The sequence below is a fragment of the Triturus cristatus genome, chromosome 8, assembly GCF_964204655.1.
Source record: "Triturus cristatus chromosome 8, aTriCri1.1, whole genome shotgun sequence".
Classification (NCBI taxonomy): domain Eukaryota; kingdom Metazoa; phylum Chordata; class Amphibia; order Caudata; family Salamandridae; genus Triturus; species Triturus cristatus.
In genome coordinates, this window is record NC_140591.1 from 774,483,471 (window position 1) to 774,498,568 (window position 15,098).

The 15,098-nt window shown below is 44.0% G+C and overlaps 1 protein-coding gene across 1 annotated transcript in view; it reads right to left on the reverse strand.

The window, feature by feature from the left end:
* Nucleotides 1–15,098, reverse strand: part of TUBGCP3 (tubulin gamma complex component 3) — a 370,876-nt gene that overhangs the window by 157,167 nt on the left and 198,611 nt on the right. The window contains exon 9 of the mRNA XM_085622213.1: nt 10,891–10,959. Coding sequence (XP_085478339.1) covers nt 10,891–10,959 — 69 coding nt within the window. The remainder of the gene's footprint in view (nt 1–10,890; nt 10,960–15,098) is intronic.

Sequence of the window (15,098 nt, forward strand, 5' to 3'; positions counted from 1 at the left end):
ATATGCGCAGAGGACAGCTTACGGCAACCACGCAAAGCATACCAGATACACTAAGAGAAGGCCTTAAACACTTAGTAAACAGCGCTCCTGCCCTACACACAGCAGATGCTAGAGGAGTTGTGGGACCTGTTGAGCATGGCGCCTATCGGCAGAGAGCTCAGTCCTACATGACCTGGGCACAGTGGGACCTACAAACATACCACGATGGGTCTAGTTCATGCCTACAAGGAATAATACTAAATAATCCCCTGAAGACTAGTTTGATCGACATCAAAACGATTTAACACCTGAGAGGTATACTGACTGTGAAGATACTTTGTAATGCTGGTAGGATGGGAAGAGGCGCCGTTTAGTGGTTTACAGATCCAGCGTGGTCATATACCACCACGGACACTTCATTACAATGGCGGTAACGAGAAAAACAGGACAAATCTGTTAAAGACCTCCTCTTACAAAGCAACCACGACCATTGCAATGATGACTACACCCCCAATGACAACCCTTAATTGGTAATCTAATTCTGAGTGCTACCTAGTCAGAAAACAATGCCTGGAAACTCTTTTCAGTGGATTGAGCGAACAATTTACTGCTAACTGCAAAAAGGAGGGAGAGATATAATCAACTTAGGCCAAAGACTCTTTGGACTGGAGAAATCTAATGATGGCTGAGAGGAAGAAATGGAATTAGTCAAGGGGGAACTTTGAGCTCTCTGGGAGCAAAATACCCTCCTGCAGGAAAAACTTGGAGATATAAAGAATAGAGCAAGAAGGAATAACTTGTGCATATAGGGAATTCCAACTAGCACAGAAGGAACAGACATCGAAAGCTTCACACTCAGAATATTGCACTCCCTAATACCAGATAGCGAAGTCCTAAATGAAATCCCTCAGTAGATGTCATTAGGACAGCCCACCATATTCCAGTGAAATGACAAATTATGACAGCAGCAAGAACTCAATAACCTTTTACATGTGACACAATATCTGCAGCACCACCAGACCCTCCGTCTTACAAATGGGGTAAGCCCTTCAAATTGTTTTGAATGGCAGGACCAACCCATACAGACCGAATGACTGACAGAGGTGCAGAAAATCCAAGGCATCCCAGTAAACGACATTGGAGAGCAGTGTCTAGTAGACATATACATAGAAATTAGGAGTTAGTTGCACTACCCCTCATCCCATAGGTCCTATGCCAGAATTAATTGTGTACTATGTGACTGTCTCCTGTTAAACATGGTTCAGGAGCCTGGGATTGAGGTGACGTTTCTTTCTGACCATGTCCCGATTACTCTGGAATTTTCATGGGACAGGCATGACCAGGGTGGAAGGCCACAATGGCAGTTTAACACAACTCAGTAATAGGGTGGCCAGGGAAGTGCTGCAATCCCATATTAAAAAGTTTATATCTTACAATGATACTGAGGACTGCAGTGATACGATGGGACTCAATGAATGCCGTATTACGAGAGACCTATATAGCAGAAAGTATTAAGCCAGCTAGGACTCAAGCAGTAATCTGGCGAGACCACCATACTGCTCTACGAAAGTTGGAAGAGGACCATAAAACTCTCTCCCAAAAGACATGGCACCAGATAATTCACATAAAGGACCAACTCATACTTCAAGCTTAATAAAGCTAAGTACTCCCTAGAACAAATCCAATAAAAATACCATGAGGGTGGTAACAAGGCAGAGAGATTATTAGCAGCCAGACTGAGAAGGAAGCATATCCAGTCCCACATTTTGGCTGACGGATGACCTTTCCAATAGACACTTCGTGCAAGGCTCCAATCTTACTAATGTAACCCCAAATAAAACGGCAGCGTTGGAAGCCCCCATAACAGTGGAGGAAATCTCAGCTGTAAAAGTTCTTCGCTTCTCCAAGGGCCCAGGACCTGATGGGCACCCCCCAGGCCTTCTATATGAGCTTCTGGCCCATGCTGCTATTATTATTGTGCAAAGCCACATGATATAGCCTTTAGAGGAGCAGTACCACCATCCATGATGGAGGCAAAAGTGTCAATCATACTTAAAAATGTGAAGCATAGGCGAACAGTTCAGCTCCTATAGGGTGATGGCTTTACTGAATGTAGATTTAAATACGTATATAAAAACAAACAGCGAACCGACAGCTGCACCTTAAACCGGACATAATCACCCCTAAGTGGGATTCATTCCCAAAAGAAGATGTAAAGATGCAGTGCTCCTGCTGGTACATTGATGGCCATTCCAAAAAGGCGTTCAATACAGTGGAATAGCCTTTTCTGAAGGAAGTACTGAAGGACAGAGGATTGGGAGACCGCTTTATTAAAATGGCCTTAGCAGGATTTACTAACCTCACTGCAAAGATTAGTGTTAATTGGATCAATTCATGTGCTGATACAAGGCAGGGATGTCCATTGACACCCCTGCTCCTAGCCCTATATCTAGAACCTCTTACTCAGCGTATTTGCCCCAACCCTAACATCTGGGGGTTCAGATGAGCAGAGATTATATGAAACACTTTCTTTGCTGATGATATTCTAATCTTGTTAGCCGGCATGAGAGCTTCCCTTGACCCCTTACTAGAGGACCTAAAACTAAACATGCTATAGGCCTCAATATAAACACTAACAATCTGCAATGCTTACAAAAAACATTCCCCCTTTCAGATATTAAACAAAAATGTTAAGTACCTGGGGCCTAACTTACAGGCAGTTCATGATGCTAACTTCCCGATATTGGTGATGGAAATTAAGAGGGATTTACAAAGTTGGCACTGCATCTCACTCTCACTGCAAGGACGTATAACAACCATCAAGATGAATTTTCTGTAGATGATGTAGTTTCATTCCAGACCATTCCTTTGAAGGTCTACCATAAAAGCATGAGGCACCTGCAGCAGGTATGTTTTGATTTTATCAATGTAAACAAAACAAAAAAATCTAGAATCACTGCACAATACATGTTCCAACCACTAATTTAAAGGTAAGGGGAGGGGGGGGGGGGGGGGGGGGGGGTTAGGGGGGCAAGAACAGGGAATTTCAGTCATCCCGGCCTATTGACAGGAGACTGTTTTGAGCTTCCCATTAGAGTGGTCCAGTGCTTTAAGGATCACCATTTGGCGGGAGGTTCCTTTACGAAATTCTGTGGCAAGATCTAAAGCAGCTAACTTGACTCGCTCCCCCATAACTAAGTCTACACAACACCTATGGGAGTCACGAAACAATTAGGCTCCTTTCACGGTTTACGATCCCAGACTTTACAACAGGCACAAATAGGAAGGCCTTTAAGGATCGGTGCCAAGTGATGTGTATCAAAATAGGAAAAATGTTCTACCATAATTAAGTAAAGTCCTTTCAGCAAATGAAGACAGATTAGCCCTTGGTGGAAAACAGAAGTTTTAGACGTACCCAGGTTAGACAACGGGTCCTAGAGAAGGAGCTTAAAGAGACAGCTAAAAGCACACTCACAGACATATGAACGAAACCCAGCTGTCCTTTATTCGAGCTATTCATATGGACACCTATTTGGGAGCATGCCACACGGCCTCTGTTATATGGTTATGGGTGGGGATCTTTGTGTGGGGTATTTGGTTGCTAATTTGTTACTTGGTTTCTTTTTTTATGTTGCTACTCTTTTAAAAGCCAATAAAATTATTTTGAAATACAAAAAACTGAAAGCCTCTGACCCGGTGGAAAGGAGATTTGCATGTGAATCTATGAAAAATACCCATGCTTCAGAACTGGATATACAGTTAAGTAACTTTTTTCTTCTCCATCTCCGACTTTTCATAGATTCACATGCATGAATTATAGTAGCAAGCAGTATTCCATATACAACAGGGATATTGTAGGACATCGCTATAAAACGGAGTCAGACCAAAATTAAATTAAAACCATTGCTAGATGAAAGAAGGAAGATTTTTACATTAGCAAAATAGATTATGGAGAACCTCCTGGTTCATAGCAGAGCATCTAGATCTCTACATCTAGGCAGCAGTGCTTCAAAAAAGTGTGACAAATCTTCCATGTAGCAGAAAGTGCACATATGAAATAGTGGGATGCATGCATACAATGATGCAGTAGCCTCTACTACACTCGTTGAGCCAACAGTGATGTCCTCAGGAGACTACTAGCTTGGAAATTACAGGTAAGAATTGCTGAGTCTACACATCTTGTGATTCTTTGAGCAGAAATAGGCTGTTCACTTTGTGGATGGAAAAAGTCTACCGTATGTCTGAATTTCTGAAAGTTTTACTTTTGCCAATATATAGTTTCAAACTACTTTGAATAGCCAGTGAATGAAGAGTTTTATCCGCAACTGTCATTGATTTGGGAAATAAGACTTCCATTCAACAAGTTTGTTTTAATGAAAGTCGGGTGGTACCAATTGGCCTGAATTTCAGATTGGCCTTTAAAGTAACCTTCTCGTTTTTGGAAGCATAAACATGGTTCCTTAATCAGGAGTGCTTTAATCACACTCACTTTCCTTGCCGTTGTTAGGGCCAATTGTTGCCAACACCTGCTTGCAGAGAAGTGGTATTTCCTCACTGTTGAAAGATGATGTTCTCGTGATCTTAGTTCAACCCCTGCTTGTAGGTTACATTTGCCTTTCTGACAAGTACATCTGCCCAGGAGTTGTCTGCTCCGGTCATATGATCTGCTGACATGTAGATGGCATCACTGATGGTCCAGTTCCATGAATCTCAAGGCTCTTCTGAGAGAGCTTGTGATGTGGATCCGCCTTGTTTGTTTATGTTTATATATGACTGCTGTATTGTCTGTTCTCACAAGAACTTGATTTGCTCAAGTTTGGAAATAAAGACTGAAAGCCTCACCGGATAGCTTTGAGCTCCAGAACATTTACATAAAGTTGGTTTGCCTTCTCAGTCAAATGTCCTCTTGCTCAAAGATCATGCAAATTGACTCCCCGTCCTTCAAAAATGTACCTTTCGTCAAAGAAAATTGGGATGCGTCCCTTTGAAAGGGCAATCTTTGTGATTTGGATTTGATTCTCAAAAAGATTTAGACACTTAAAAACAGACCGCATTCAGATCCTCATTTCAGCACATATTTTCAGTCTGCAGTAAGGAATCAGTAGAATTCACAGAGAACATCCCTTAACAGAACTTGAAGTTCCAAACAGCTGTGCTTTTCAATTGTTGAATTTTTGGCATTAAGCAGGGAAATTTTTGAACTCTTCTCCGATGGATAGCTTCCCCCAATGATGTATCCAGGATTGCACCTGGAAAGTGAGTGTATGTGCTAGGCACCAATTGAGACTGACATATTAAGGAGTGAGACACAGAGGTTGGAACATATCTAGGTTGTACGACAGAACAACTCAGGGAAACAGGTTGCAAGCCTTAGCCATGCATTTTTTACCACGCATTGTTTTACAACATGTATGTTTTTACAATGGATTCCATTACCACACATTGTTTATTCATTTAAAAACAATGTATTTGTGAGGGGAGACCCCCCCCCATACCCACAAACTTACCTTAAAAAGTCGGTAAAGGCACCCGTTGTAAAAACACACGTTGTAAAAACATGCATGCTTAAAAATGCGTGGTAAAGTCACAACATGGTAAAAACCTCATTGTGAAGGCGGTTTCCCGGCATCTATGCTCTACTTAAGATTTTGCTTCTTGAATAATTTGTGATGAATTGCCTTTGAACTACTTAGTCATATAGATCGGGAACAATTTAGTGTCCTTTTCCTGTAAAGCTCATTCTGGTCAGATTCCTCACCTTTAGAATATTCCAGAAGACACACTGGATCTGGAAGATTCTCCAAGCAAATACTCCTGCACACTGATAGGTAGCACCATGAGGCTCTGCATGAATCACGTTCCCTGAAGTGAAGGAGCAAGGCCACATATAGGTGAAACCTGTGCACACTCATGCCAGTTTGTTACTTTTTCTCCAGTAAACAATGTGCAAGTTACATTGAGCTGAAACGAAACTCAGGACCTCATTAACTTGTGCACATGCCCACGTCGCAGAACGAGAAGAAGGGATGGCAGTGAGGAATTTGCGGTTACAGAAAGGATGAATCAACAAGCACATTTTGCAAAGGAAAGAATCCTGTTCCTCTAATGGATACTTCTAACCACAGATTGCTCACTTTCTGACGATATACAATAGCAGCAGGGAAGGAAGAGGTAGGTAAATGCTGCATCAGTGTTCTCAGTCTCAAAAAGGCTGGGATGGTTATTGCCCTGGCTATGATGGTTGGTGTTGCTAGTAAGCTAGGCCTCTGGAGTAACCCCTAAGCCTTCTTTACTGCTAGTGGAGTTGGCAAGCTGGCACCAATATTTGCAAGGACTCTGCTCTTAAGCTACTTAAAGCCAGTGACAACAGAGTCATTATTTTCTTCCAAAACCTAGAACCATTAAAGGTCATGTCCAGAAGTGACACCTGGCGGTTTCGGAAAATTCAGCTGCCCGCATCCAAGCTTGTTGTTTAAGCACTAAGCTGATGCCAATACAGCGATCAATTTACTTGGCGGTGTCCAGGCCAGTGGAAAGTACATTTTTTGCTGGTCTTAAAGGATGGCTGATAAGATCTTGCTGGCCATGTCCCTAAAAGCGCAGATGTATCTGCCCAGAAGGCTCACCCCATTCAAGAAGAGCAAGGCCAGGCTACACCACAAGGATTTTAGGCGAAAAGGTGTTTTGGCCAAAAATAAGTTTAATCAGGCACAGGTCTGTGTCGCCTGGCCATGGGATGACTAACCAGAGGAGCTGACCATGGTTTTGGCCACGTGGCCACAAAGATATCTGGGGTGATACAAATGGCAATACAAGCTCAGACCAAGATGACCCTGGTTGGAGTATTTCAACAGTAAAAAACCCTCACCCACCAGGGTTGGCCATTGGTGGCATGTCACGAAGGGGCAACCCTGGCGGATGAGGGTTTTTTTTTTAAGAAAAACAATGTTTTCTTTCATATCTATTGCTGTGGAGAGTTTGTCTATTTCTAGCCCTTTCTTCTCCGGAGTTCTTTTTTGTTGAGGATATACCATGGAGGAGGGTGAACCCAGTCTCCCCCCCTTCTGATAAGTATTTCAACAGAAGGCAATTTAAAATCTACTGCCTTTACAAGTCTGCACATTACTGCAGAGGACGCACTTTCATCTGTTGATGGACCAGGAGCAGAGTCCAGCTCTGCTTCTGATGAGGTACATAGCCCACTGGCATTTTGCAAGTCTAAGCACAGCCCTTCATCAGAGTAATAAAGGAGGAGGAGATTGTCCACCTCCACCTAATCACCAATGTGATGAGAGATTAGATATGCTCTGGAGCGCACTGGAATCAAAAGCAGCGGGGGCCTCTTTCCTCATATAGTACTAGTGTCAAAGATAGGCTGAGGCAAAAGGTCTGGCTGTACAATCATTAGCTGTGCCGTAGTTATTTCACTAAGCGACATAGCTCTGACGAGGGTCATTGCTGGATTAGCCTGAGAGCCAAACAGATATTGGCCATCAGAGAAGCTGGAGGTACGTAGCCAGGCATGCCGTTGAAGAGCTACCGAAAGGGCCATGGCCTGCCCAACAGAATCGGAGGTATTCATGCCACCACAAATCAGCAATGTATCTGCCTGACGCCCATCCTTGATCAACACAGCAAGAGTGTTCCGAGAGTCATATGGGACAGAGGGGAGGATGCGCGAGACAGTATTACACAAGACATAAGAAAAACGGCCTAAAACACAAGTTGAATGAAGGGACCGCAAAGGGGAGCTGGTATCAGAAAAGATATCAGACCAAAGTATCCAGCCCTTTAGGCTCCCTATCTGGAGGGACATCTGGCACGGGACCTATGTCAGCAGAGGCTGCAGCAGCCTGAACCACAAAGCTTTGCAGAGAATGCTGGCTGAAAAGGCAGCACAGGTCTCCAGGGGCAGAACGGTGTCTATGACCAATAGACCGGTCCACAAAGGCCCTGAAACCGGCTTAGCCCCTGTGCCCAACAGAACATGATCGAGGGTTTCACTGAAGGGAAGCGCAGGCTCAGTTTTCAGCTGGCTCTACCAAAGCACCCCAAGTAGGGGATCAATGGTCACTTCCACGGAAGGAAGCTGCAGCCCCAGTACTAAATCAACTCTTAGCAAAAGCTGAGCTAGCCTCCGAAGCAAGGTGAGGAGGAGAAAACATGCCAGAGGATGGAGAAGAGTCAAGGCAATTGCGTCACCGAAGTCAGAAACCTAATGAAACTCTGGAGGTGGCTCATAAGCGTGAGCACGCACAGCACCAAAATACCCTTGTGCCATGGAGAAAAAAGCAGAGGGATGCCCGAAAGTGGAGGAAGGTAGCCCAAAGGGGACTCATCCACAGGCACCATCACAGACGTCGAGAAGACCAAACCTGGGCGTCAGGGAGAAAAGACAAAGAAGAGGCGACCAGGATCATCGACACCGGAATCTGTGCCGACGGATCCGATATAGGAGTCACAGGTAGGGACCCCGAAGGGCTTGACACCGGAACCCAAAAGGAAGTCTCGCACGGATTCGGAGGGCCCCTCTGACACAGAGAGAGGTCCCGCCGGCATGGAGTCAGTCGAGACCTCACCTACCTCCTCAACCCGCGAGGTGTACGGGAGGGAGTTCGAGAGGCAAAAATGGCATGTAGGGAGAAAAGGTCACTCATCTAAGCCACAGTCCCCTGGATACTAGGAAAAACCGGAAGGTGTGGAACAGATACCAGCTCCGACAGTTAACAAATAGGAGGTGAGTCAGGGACAACGCTTGTACATGGTAAAGTTGGGGGAAGACCAACCGCGTGACTTACCAAGCAATAGCGAGGACATATGACTTTGGGAGCTGGCCCTCGACTGGTCCTCAGAGGAAGATGATGACGTGACTGACAAGGGGCCGTCGACCACCATGTCGCATTACCCGTGTTATGCGACGCTCCGGCAGGGTCAACGACCGAAGCTGAAGAAAGGACTGCACCGCTCGGAGTCAGGGTGGGCGCCTAGACACCACATGCAAAAAGGATGAGGGCTCGACATTGCAGACCCCAGGACCTCGATGATATCCAGGAAAAACCATACTGTGTCACTGACAAACGTCAAGAAAGGCCAAAAATGACCATAGTTATCGCACTCTGGATCCGCGTGGAAGTGCAGAAAGGAAGAAACTGACATCAGCGCATCAGGAGAGGGCTGATCTGGACTCTGTCACATCTGGCGGACGACATAGTTACGGAGTCGCTCTGCACCCTCTGCCGACACGAAGAAGTACTGCTGTAGAAAATTTTTGGGATTCAGTCTGGCGCCTGGGGAGAATTCTAAGGTAATGAACCTGTGCCTAGATCTCTTTCATCTGATAGAGACGTCTACAAAAGAGGCACTTCGGGAACATCTAAAGGATTGAGGCAAAAGCTGCATAAGTTCAGGATGGTTGTATGCGATTTCATAGAGTTAATGGAATACCATTACTGAGAAAGCACTTCACCTAAACTGTGTAATGGAATTTTTCTGAATGAATGGCATTTACCAATTCATAAAATCCAATTAATGGAACGTCTGTTTTCGAAATTGGCTTTTGCATGCTTACTTTTAAAGTGTACACACAATGTTTGCATGCCTTACTTTCAGAAACATTCGTCAGAGGTATTTAATTTAGTGCTTTACTTCAAGGGGCATTATTTCGGATTTAGATCTTTTACACTGTCAAACAATTACTTCAGATGCTTTCAATTCACGGACCCTCTTGATACCCCTAAACACCTTCCATCATTGACTTCCTTATAACACAAAACACCATTGATGACTGCCCCCTATAAATTCCTCACCAAGCCTAAGCTATACCCCTTACTAACCTCCACCCATTTATGAGCTTTAAAAATAATTTCTATCCCTGAAATCGACTTCTCCCTGAACCCTAAAAAACCCTAACTGCACATAACCTCCACCCATCCCAGATCCCTAAACTCTACCCATCCAATTCTAAACCCTAAAGCCCCTCTTTACCCCTAAACTCCACCCATTCGTAAACCTTTACCTTAAAACCCCTCGCCACCTCAAAACTCCACCCAATCCTGAATACTACAACCCTTTCTACCCATAAATTCCACCCATCCCTGACCTCTAAATCACTCACCACTACACTCAACCCATTCCTTAACCCTAAAGGCCCTTCAATACCCCTTTACTCTGCCAATCACAGCACCGTGAAACCCCTCAGCCCTAAACTCCACCCATCCCTGAACCCTAAAAACCACTAACCATCCCTAAACTCCACTCATCTGTGAACCCTAAAACCCCAAATTGCACCCCAAAACGCTATCCATTCCTGAGCCCTAAAAAAACTTTTTTTCACCCCTAAACATCAACCATCCTAGAGCCAAAACAACTCTCAGTACCCCTAAACTTTATCGTAATTTAGATTTTTTTTCCTTAACATTATCTTTCCTTTAAAAGGTTTTCTTTTATTTTTCATTAAATTCCTTACATTTGTCTTTCCTTAAAAATGGTTTTCCATTATTTGGTTTCCTCCAAAGGGCTTTTTTCGTGTTTTCCTTAATTCACATTTATTAGTCCTTGACCCCTTGCTCAAATTCCATGGCCAAGCAGTTTGTAGCCTGGAGTCAAAGTGCCATTCTAAACTGGAAAGGCAGAGCAGGCTACCACAAGAGAGACTTTAAAAGCCTTTACGTTCAGGCAAATTGAAGTTATGGCATTACGCTTCAAAACAAAATACAGCTTTAAGCTCTTATGTATATAGGTCAAGTGCTGAACATAGATGTGAAACAGGTATTAAATATATATGGCAGCAGTCGTGATAAAAAAACTCAGATGAAAAAGACAGTGCGTACATTTCAAATGATTGAAGGTGGAGAGAATCCTCACTTTCAAAAGTACATTACAAATCTTCAGGGTAGGAAAGCACATACTGACCTGTGAGTGTAAAACAGAGAGAAGTCTGTAATATTCTTTCAGCTCTTGATGTAAGGCAGCACAAAAACTCTGCAAAAAAGTAATATATTAAAACCTCAATCTTGAGAACAGCCACATGACAACCAACAAATATAAGACATCAAAAGTTAAGAACACTGCCACTTTATTTTTTCAACAAAAAAACATGTATTTATTTAAAATACAAATATGGACAGTCAACAATCTAGATTTAAAAAGTAACAAAAGAAGTCATTGTAGAGCCATACTGTATTTATAATGCAGCAAAGGCACTACTTAACTGATTACAAGTGCAGCAAACCACAAGTGTCCTTTCTAACACACTGCTTTCCACAATACCTACTTCTTTGTGAACTTGTGTCAAGGTAGTATATCTACTGGATTATATATCATGTTTTCTGTGATACCAACATATATGCAATGCTGTGATAGTATGTACAATACGACTGTGAAATAAAAAAAAAATTCAAAAAAAGGTAGTGTACCTACTGTCGCATTCCCTATCCACTCAGATAATGAGATCAGGGTTTATAACTCTGAGGTCTATAAGCGAATGTACCTGTTTAGGAACACGAATGACCCAAACGCTGCAATGGGGTTAAATGCCAATTTTGAAAATGGACGATTTACCTATGGCACCAGCCTGGAGGAGCCAAAGGCATTTGCTTTAGGTTTGCTATTCTGGCACATGTCGTGTGGCACAGGGGATTACTGTTCAGAGCTCTGTCAGCAACAAATTAGAATTCAGGCAACTAATGCCGCTGACTGTTGGGGGTGGCAGACCCAGTTGCAAGAAGGCACATTCCTCAGTTTTGTCCTGCAATTAGGCCTCTTCCCCCACCCACGCAGTGGCACGATGGGAGGACTATTGCCCGGCTGTTTAGATCCCTGGCAGTCTTAACCCTCTCTGGAGATAAGCAACCCTCACACCTTCGGCCCTTTATGAGCTGTTAAGAGATGTTTCTAGGTGGCTGAGAGGGGGGGGGCTGCAGCTTCAGGAGCAGGGGCATCTATGGAGATGCAGACAGCCCTGAATGGGTCACGTCTATGCAAAATAGAGGAGCCTCGCACATTCCCCTTGTGCCCAGGGCCCCAAAAATCCTAGAACCAGCCCTGAGCAGGACCTGTGCCCGCTGCTCAGCACCGGCCCGAGAGGTGAATGCAATGAGTGTGTGTGTGTGTGTGCCCACCACACCTTGGAACGTTAAATTAACAGTAAAAAAAAAAAATGTTGCTGTAACACCGTGGTTACGTTGTGCGTGTGTATCTGTAAGTCATCACGCTTTGGCAGGCTAACCAGTAAAAAATACAACTGAATCCTGATGCAGAATTATGGTGCATACGCACATAGACATCACGATGTAGGAGCTGAACATTTGTTTTCAAATGTGTTTTGGTCAATGCTGTTCAACATCAGCAACATTTTTTTTTTCTTTGTACTGATGCTGCACAGCATCGGAAGCAAACGCTGGCCCACTGCCAAAACGTTAGCTAGCACTTTCCAAAGGCAGCAACTGATAGTTTGCCAATGCAAATGCAATTGTTTGGGGGTGGAGACTGCAGGTGTTTTACTTTTGTCAATGTGTTAGTATAAGTTTGGAAGAATGTTTTATTGGTCATTCGATGGCATACCATCCTGTTGGCCAATACATCAGTTACATAAGCTGAGATCACAAGCTTCCATTTACTCAGGCTAGGTTATATTCTATGCCTGTTGGGGGAGCACAGATCCACAATCTATATGTAAAGAGGAAACATATGCCATGTTAGAACGCTAGAGCTTTCACTTTCACTTTCACTCAATAGCAAACCTGATTTAAAGCTTGCAAGCAATTTATTGCACAGTCAGCAATAAAAGGAAAAATAAAAAATTGCCCTGTTTGTCTTGTGCCTGCAGTCTCCTTGCTCAGGGCTTATGTGGTAGAATGTTACACGGTACAGCCATTCAGCGGTTGTGGAAGAACCAGAAACGGAGCGTGGGAGCCATCAGACCTTGCCAAGAATTCCAGGCCTTCATGCCTAGGTTCCATGGGAATTGTAGTGAGCAAAAGAGGCATCCATAAAAGTTGTGTTCCCAGGAATAAAATGTAAAGGAAAGTCAGACCCCTTAGCGGATGGACCACAAGTTAAGAGACACTGTCCTAGAGGTTGTTTTAGCCATTTTAATTAACAACTGGTTTGATATGCTTTGCTAGGGGAGATGTGTTGGCCCTGGGGCTAGAGCTGCGAATCCTGGAATCGGGGAATCCGATTTGTGTCCCAGCATCGGATCCACATCCTGTGATTCTAGGCAAATCACTTAACTTCCCAGTGCCTTATAAAAAAGAAACAAATGTGCAACCTATTCTGGGGCTCATGTAAAGTACTTTAATGTTCTTGCAACAAGCTTGCATTATATAAAACCGCACAAAAAGTGTCAAATGTACCCACGAACATTGAAAGGATATCTTGGCCTCTTTGTATCAACTGGTTTCACTTTTTTCATTTCTCTTGTCATAAATCATTGAAGAAAATAGGCCCTTTTTACAGATGCACACCACTTTTTGCCCCCATTTGGACTACTTGATCCTGGTTTTCGACTCCGACAGTGCACTGAAGCCTGCTAACTAAGCCCCAGTGCCAGTGCTCTTTCCCTAAAACTGATATGTGTGAATTGGTAACCCTAACTGAAAAATAATTTTCACCCCCTTCTAAGTCCCTAGTATATTGTGCCAGTGGTACCCTGGGTATAGGTGCTAAGGAGGTCACCAGGGTCTGAAGCACAGTTTGTGCCACCCTGAGTGATCCAAGTAAACTACTACAGCAAGCGTGCCATTGAAGATTGCAGGAGCAGTGTAAACTGCTTGAACTCAACTTTGCCCTCACCATGTGTGGTGAAAGTCAATGAACTATTTTTAAAACTGCCAGTCCCCCGTAATCCTAGGAGGCAGGGTTCATTATATGAAAAGTGTGGACATGCAAGTGCAAGCTTATATGTCCTTCTAGTGGCCTTTACCATTAAAGGACACTATATGTGATAGACAGTCCATGGGATAACATAGGCTGGCACCCAGGCAAACCAGAGGTTGGCAGCTCCATTATGGTACTGCCTAAATAGGTTGTGTTTGGTATCAAACAACGTGCTTCATCACCACTGACATGAATCTCAAGTTGAGGACAATGTGGCATGCACACAGATGGCTTTCTTAGAGGTGGCCCACATGGTTGCCCCAGACTTTCCTGTGCTCTGGCTGCTAGCATGCGCTTGCTGCTGCCACCAAGTCAGGAATCTGACCCCCTGCCAGTAGTTGTGTACTCTCCCAGGAGTCAGAAACAATGGCCTGGAGGTCATACCTTCCTCCATGACATGATTGGCTAGGGAAGTGGTACATCGAGGCGGTGAGCTTCAAAGGCTGCACAGCGTGTGATGTGCAACCAGGCTGCCTCCAAAAGGAGGAAAACTCACTCCCCCCTGCCCCCAGGCACATTTGCACCCAGGTAGGCGGGAAAATTAGGTGTTCATGAGGTGTACAAAAAAAAAAAGGCAGCTGCATCATTTTCTAGGCATGCACACACACATTTTAATGTTTTTTGTTTGCATCCTTTAACCATGCGGCACAGCATCAGGGATGCTGTGTAACATACCTAAAAAACACAAGGACAAAGTCAAAAAGTCCCAAAGGCAAGACCTATTGGCTTTACAATGCTTGCTTACTTGGGAGTTACTGGAAGCAGCCCTTAAGACACACTCTGGTTTTAAACAGGCCCGCACAGGCTGTTCAGGGCAGTGGGTGTTTTTCCTGTAGACTTGGAAGGTGGGGACTGGTTTTACTGCTGGAGGGGTCCAGTTTTGATTATGGGGGCAGGGCATTGGTGCTTCAAAATCTTACAACGCAAAACAAATGGTTTTAAAGCATGCCCAGTAAGACCACACTTACTTCAAATCTATTTGTTTTTGTGTTTGTGTCTCCTGCACAGCTGTCGCAAGCAGCCCTGACCTTCAGGGGTTTTAGGGGAAGGGGGTGAAGTCTCTGCTGTTGCATGGCTTAGAGAGTCAGGTACACATGATAGACTTCAACATTCAAATCTGTATTCCTTTACAATGCAACCATTGCGATGTATCTCAGTTTAGTATATTAAATCATATTGTTGCATTGAGTGGCAATTGTTCGAAGTGATAGATTCGAATCATGAACTTAGAAACGCTCATG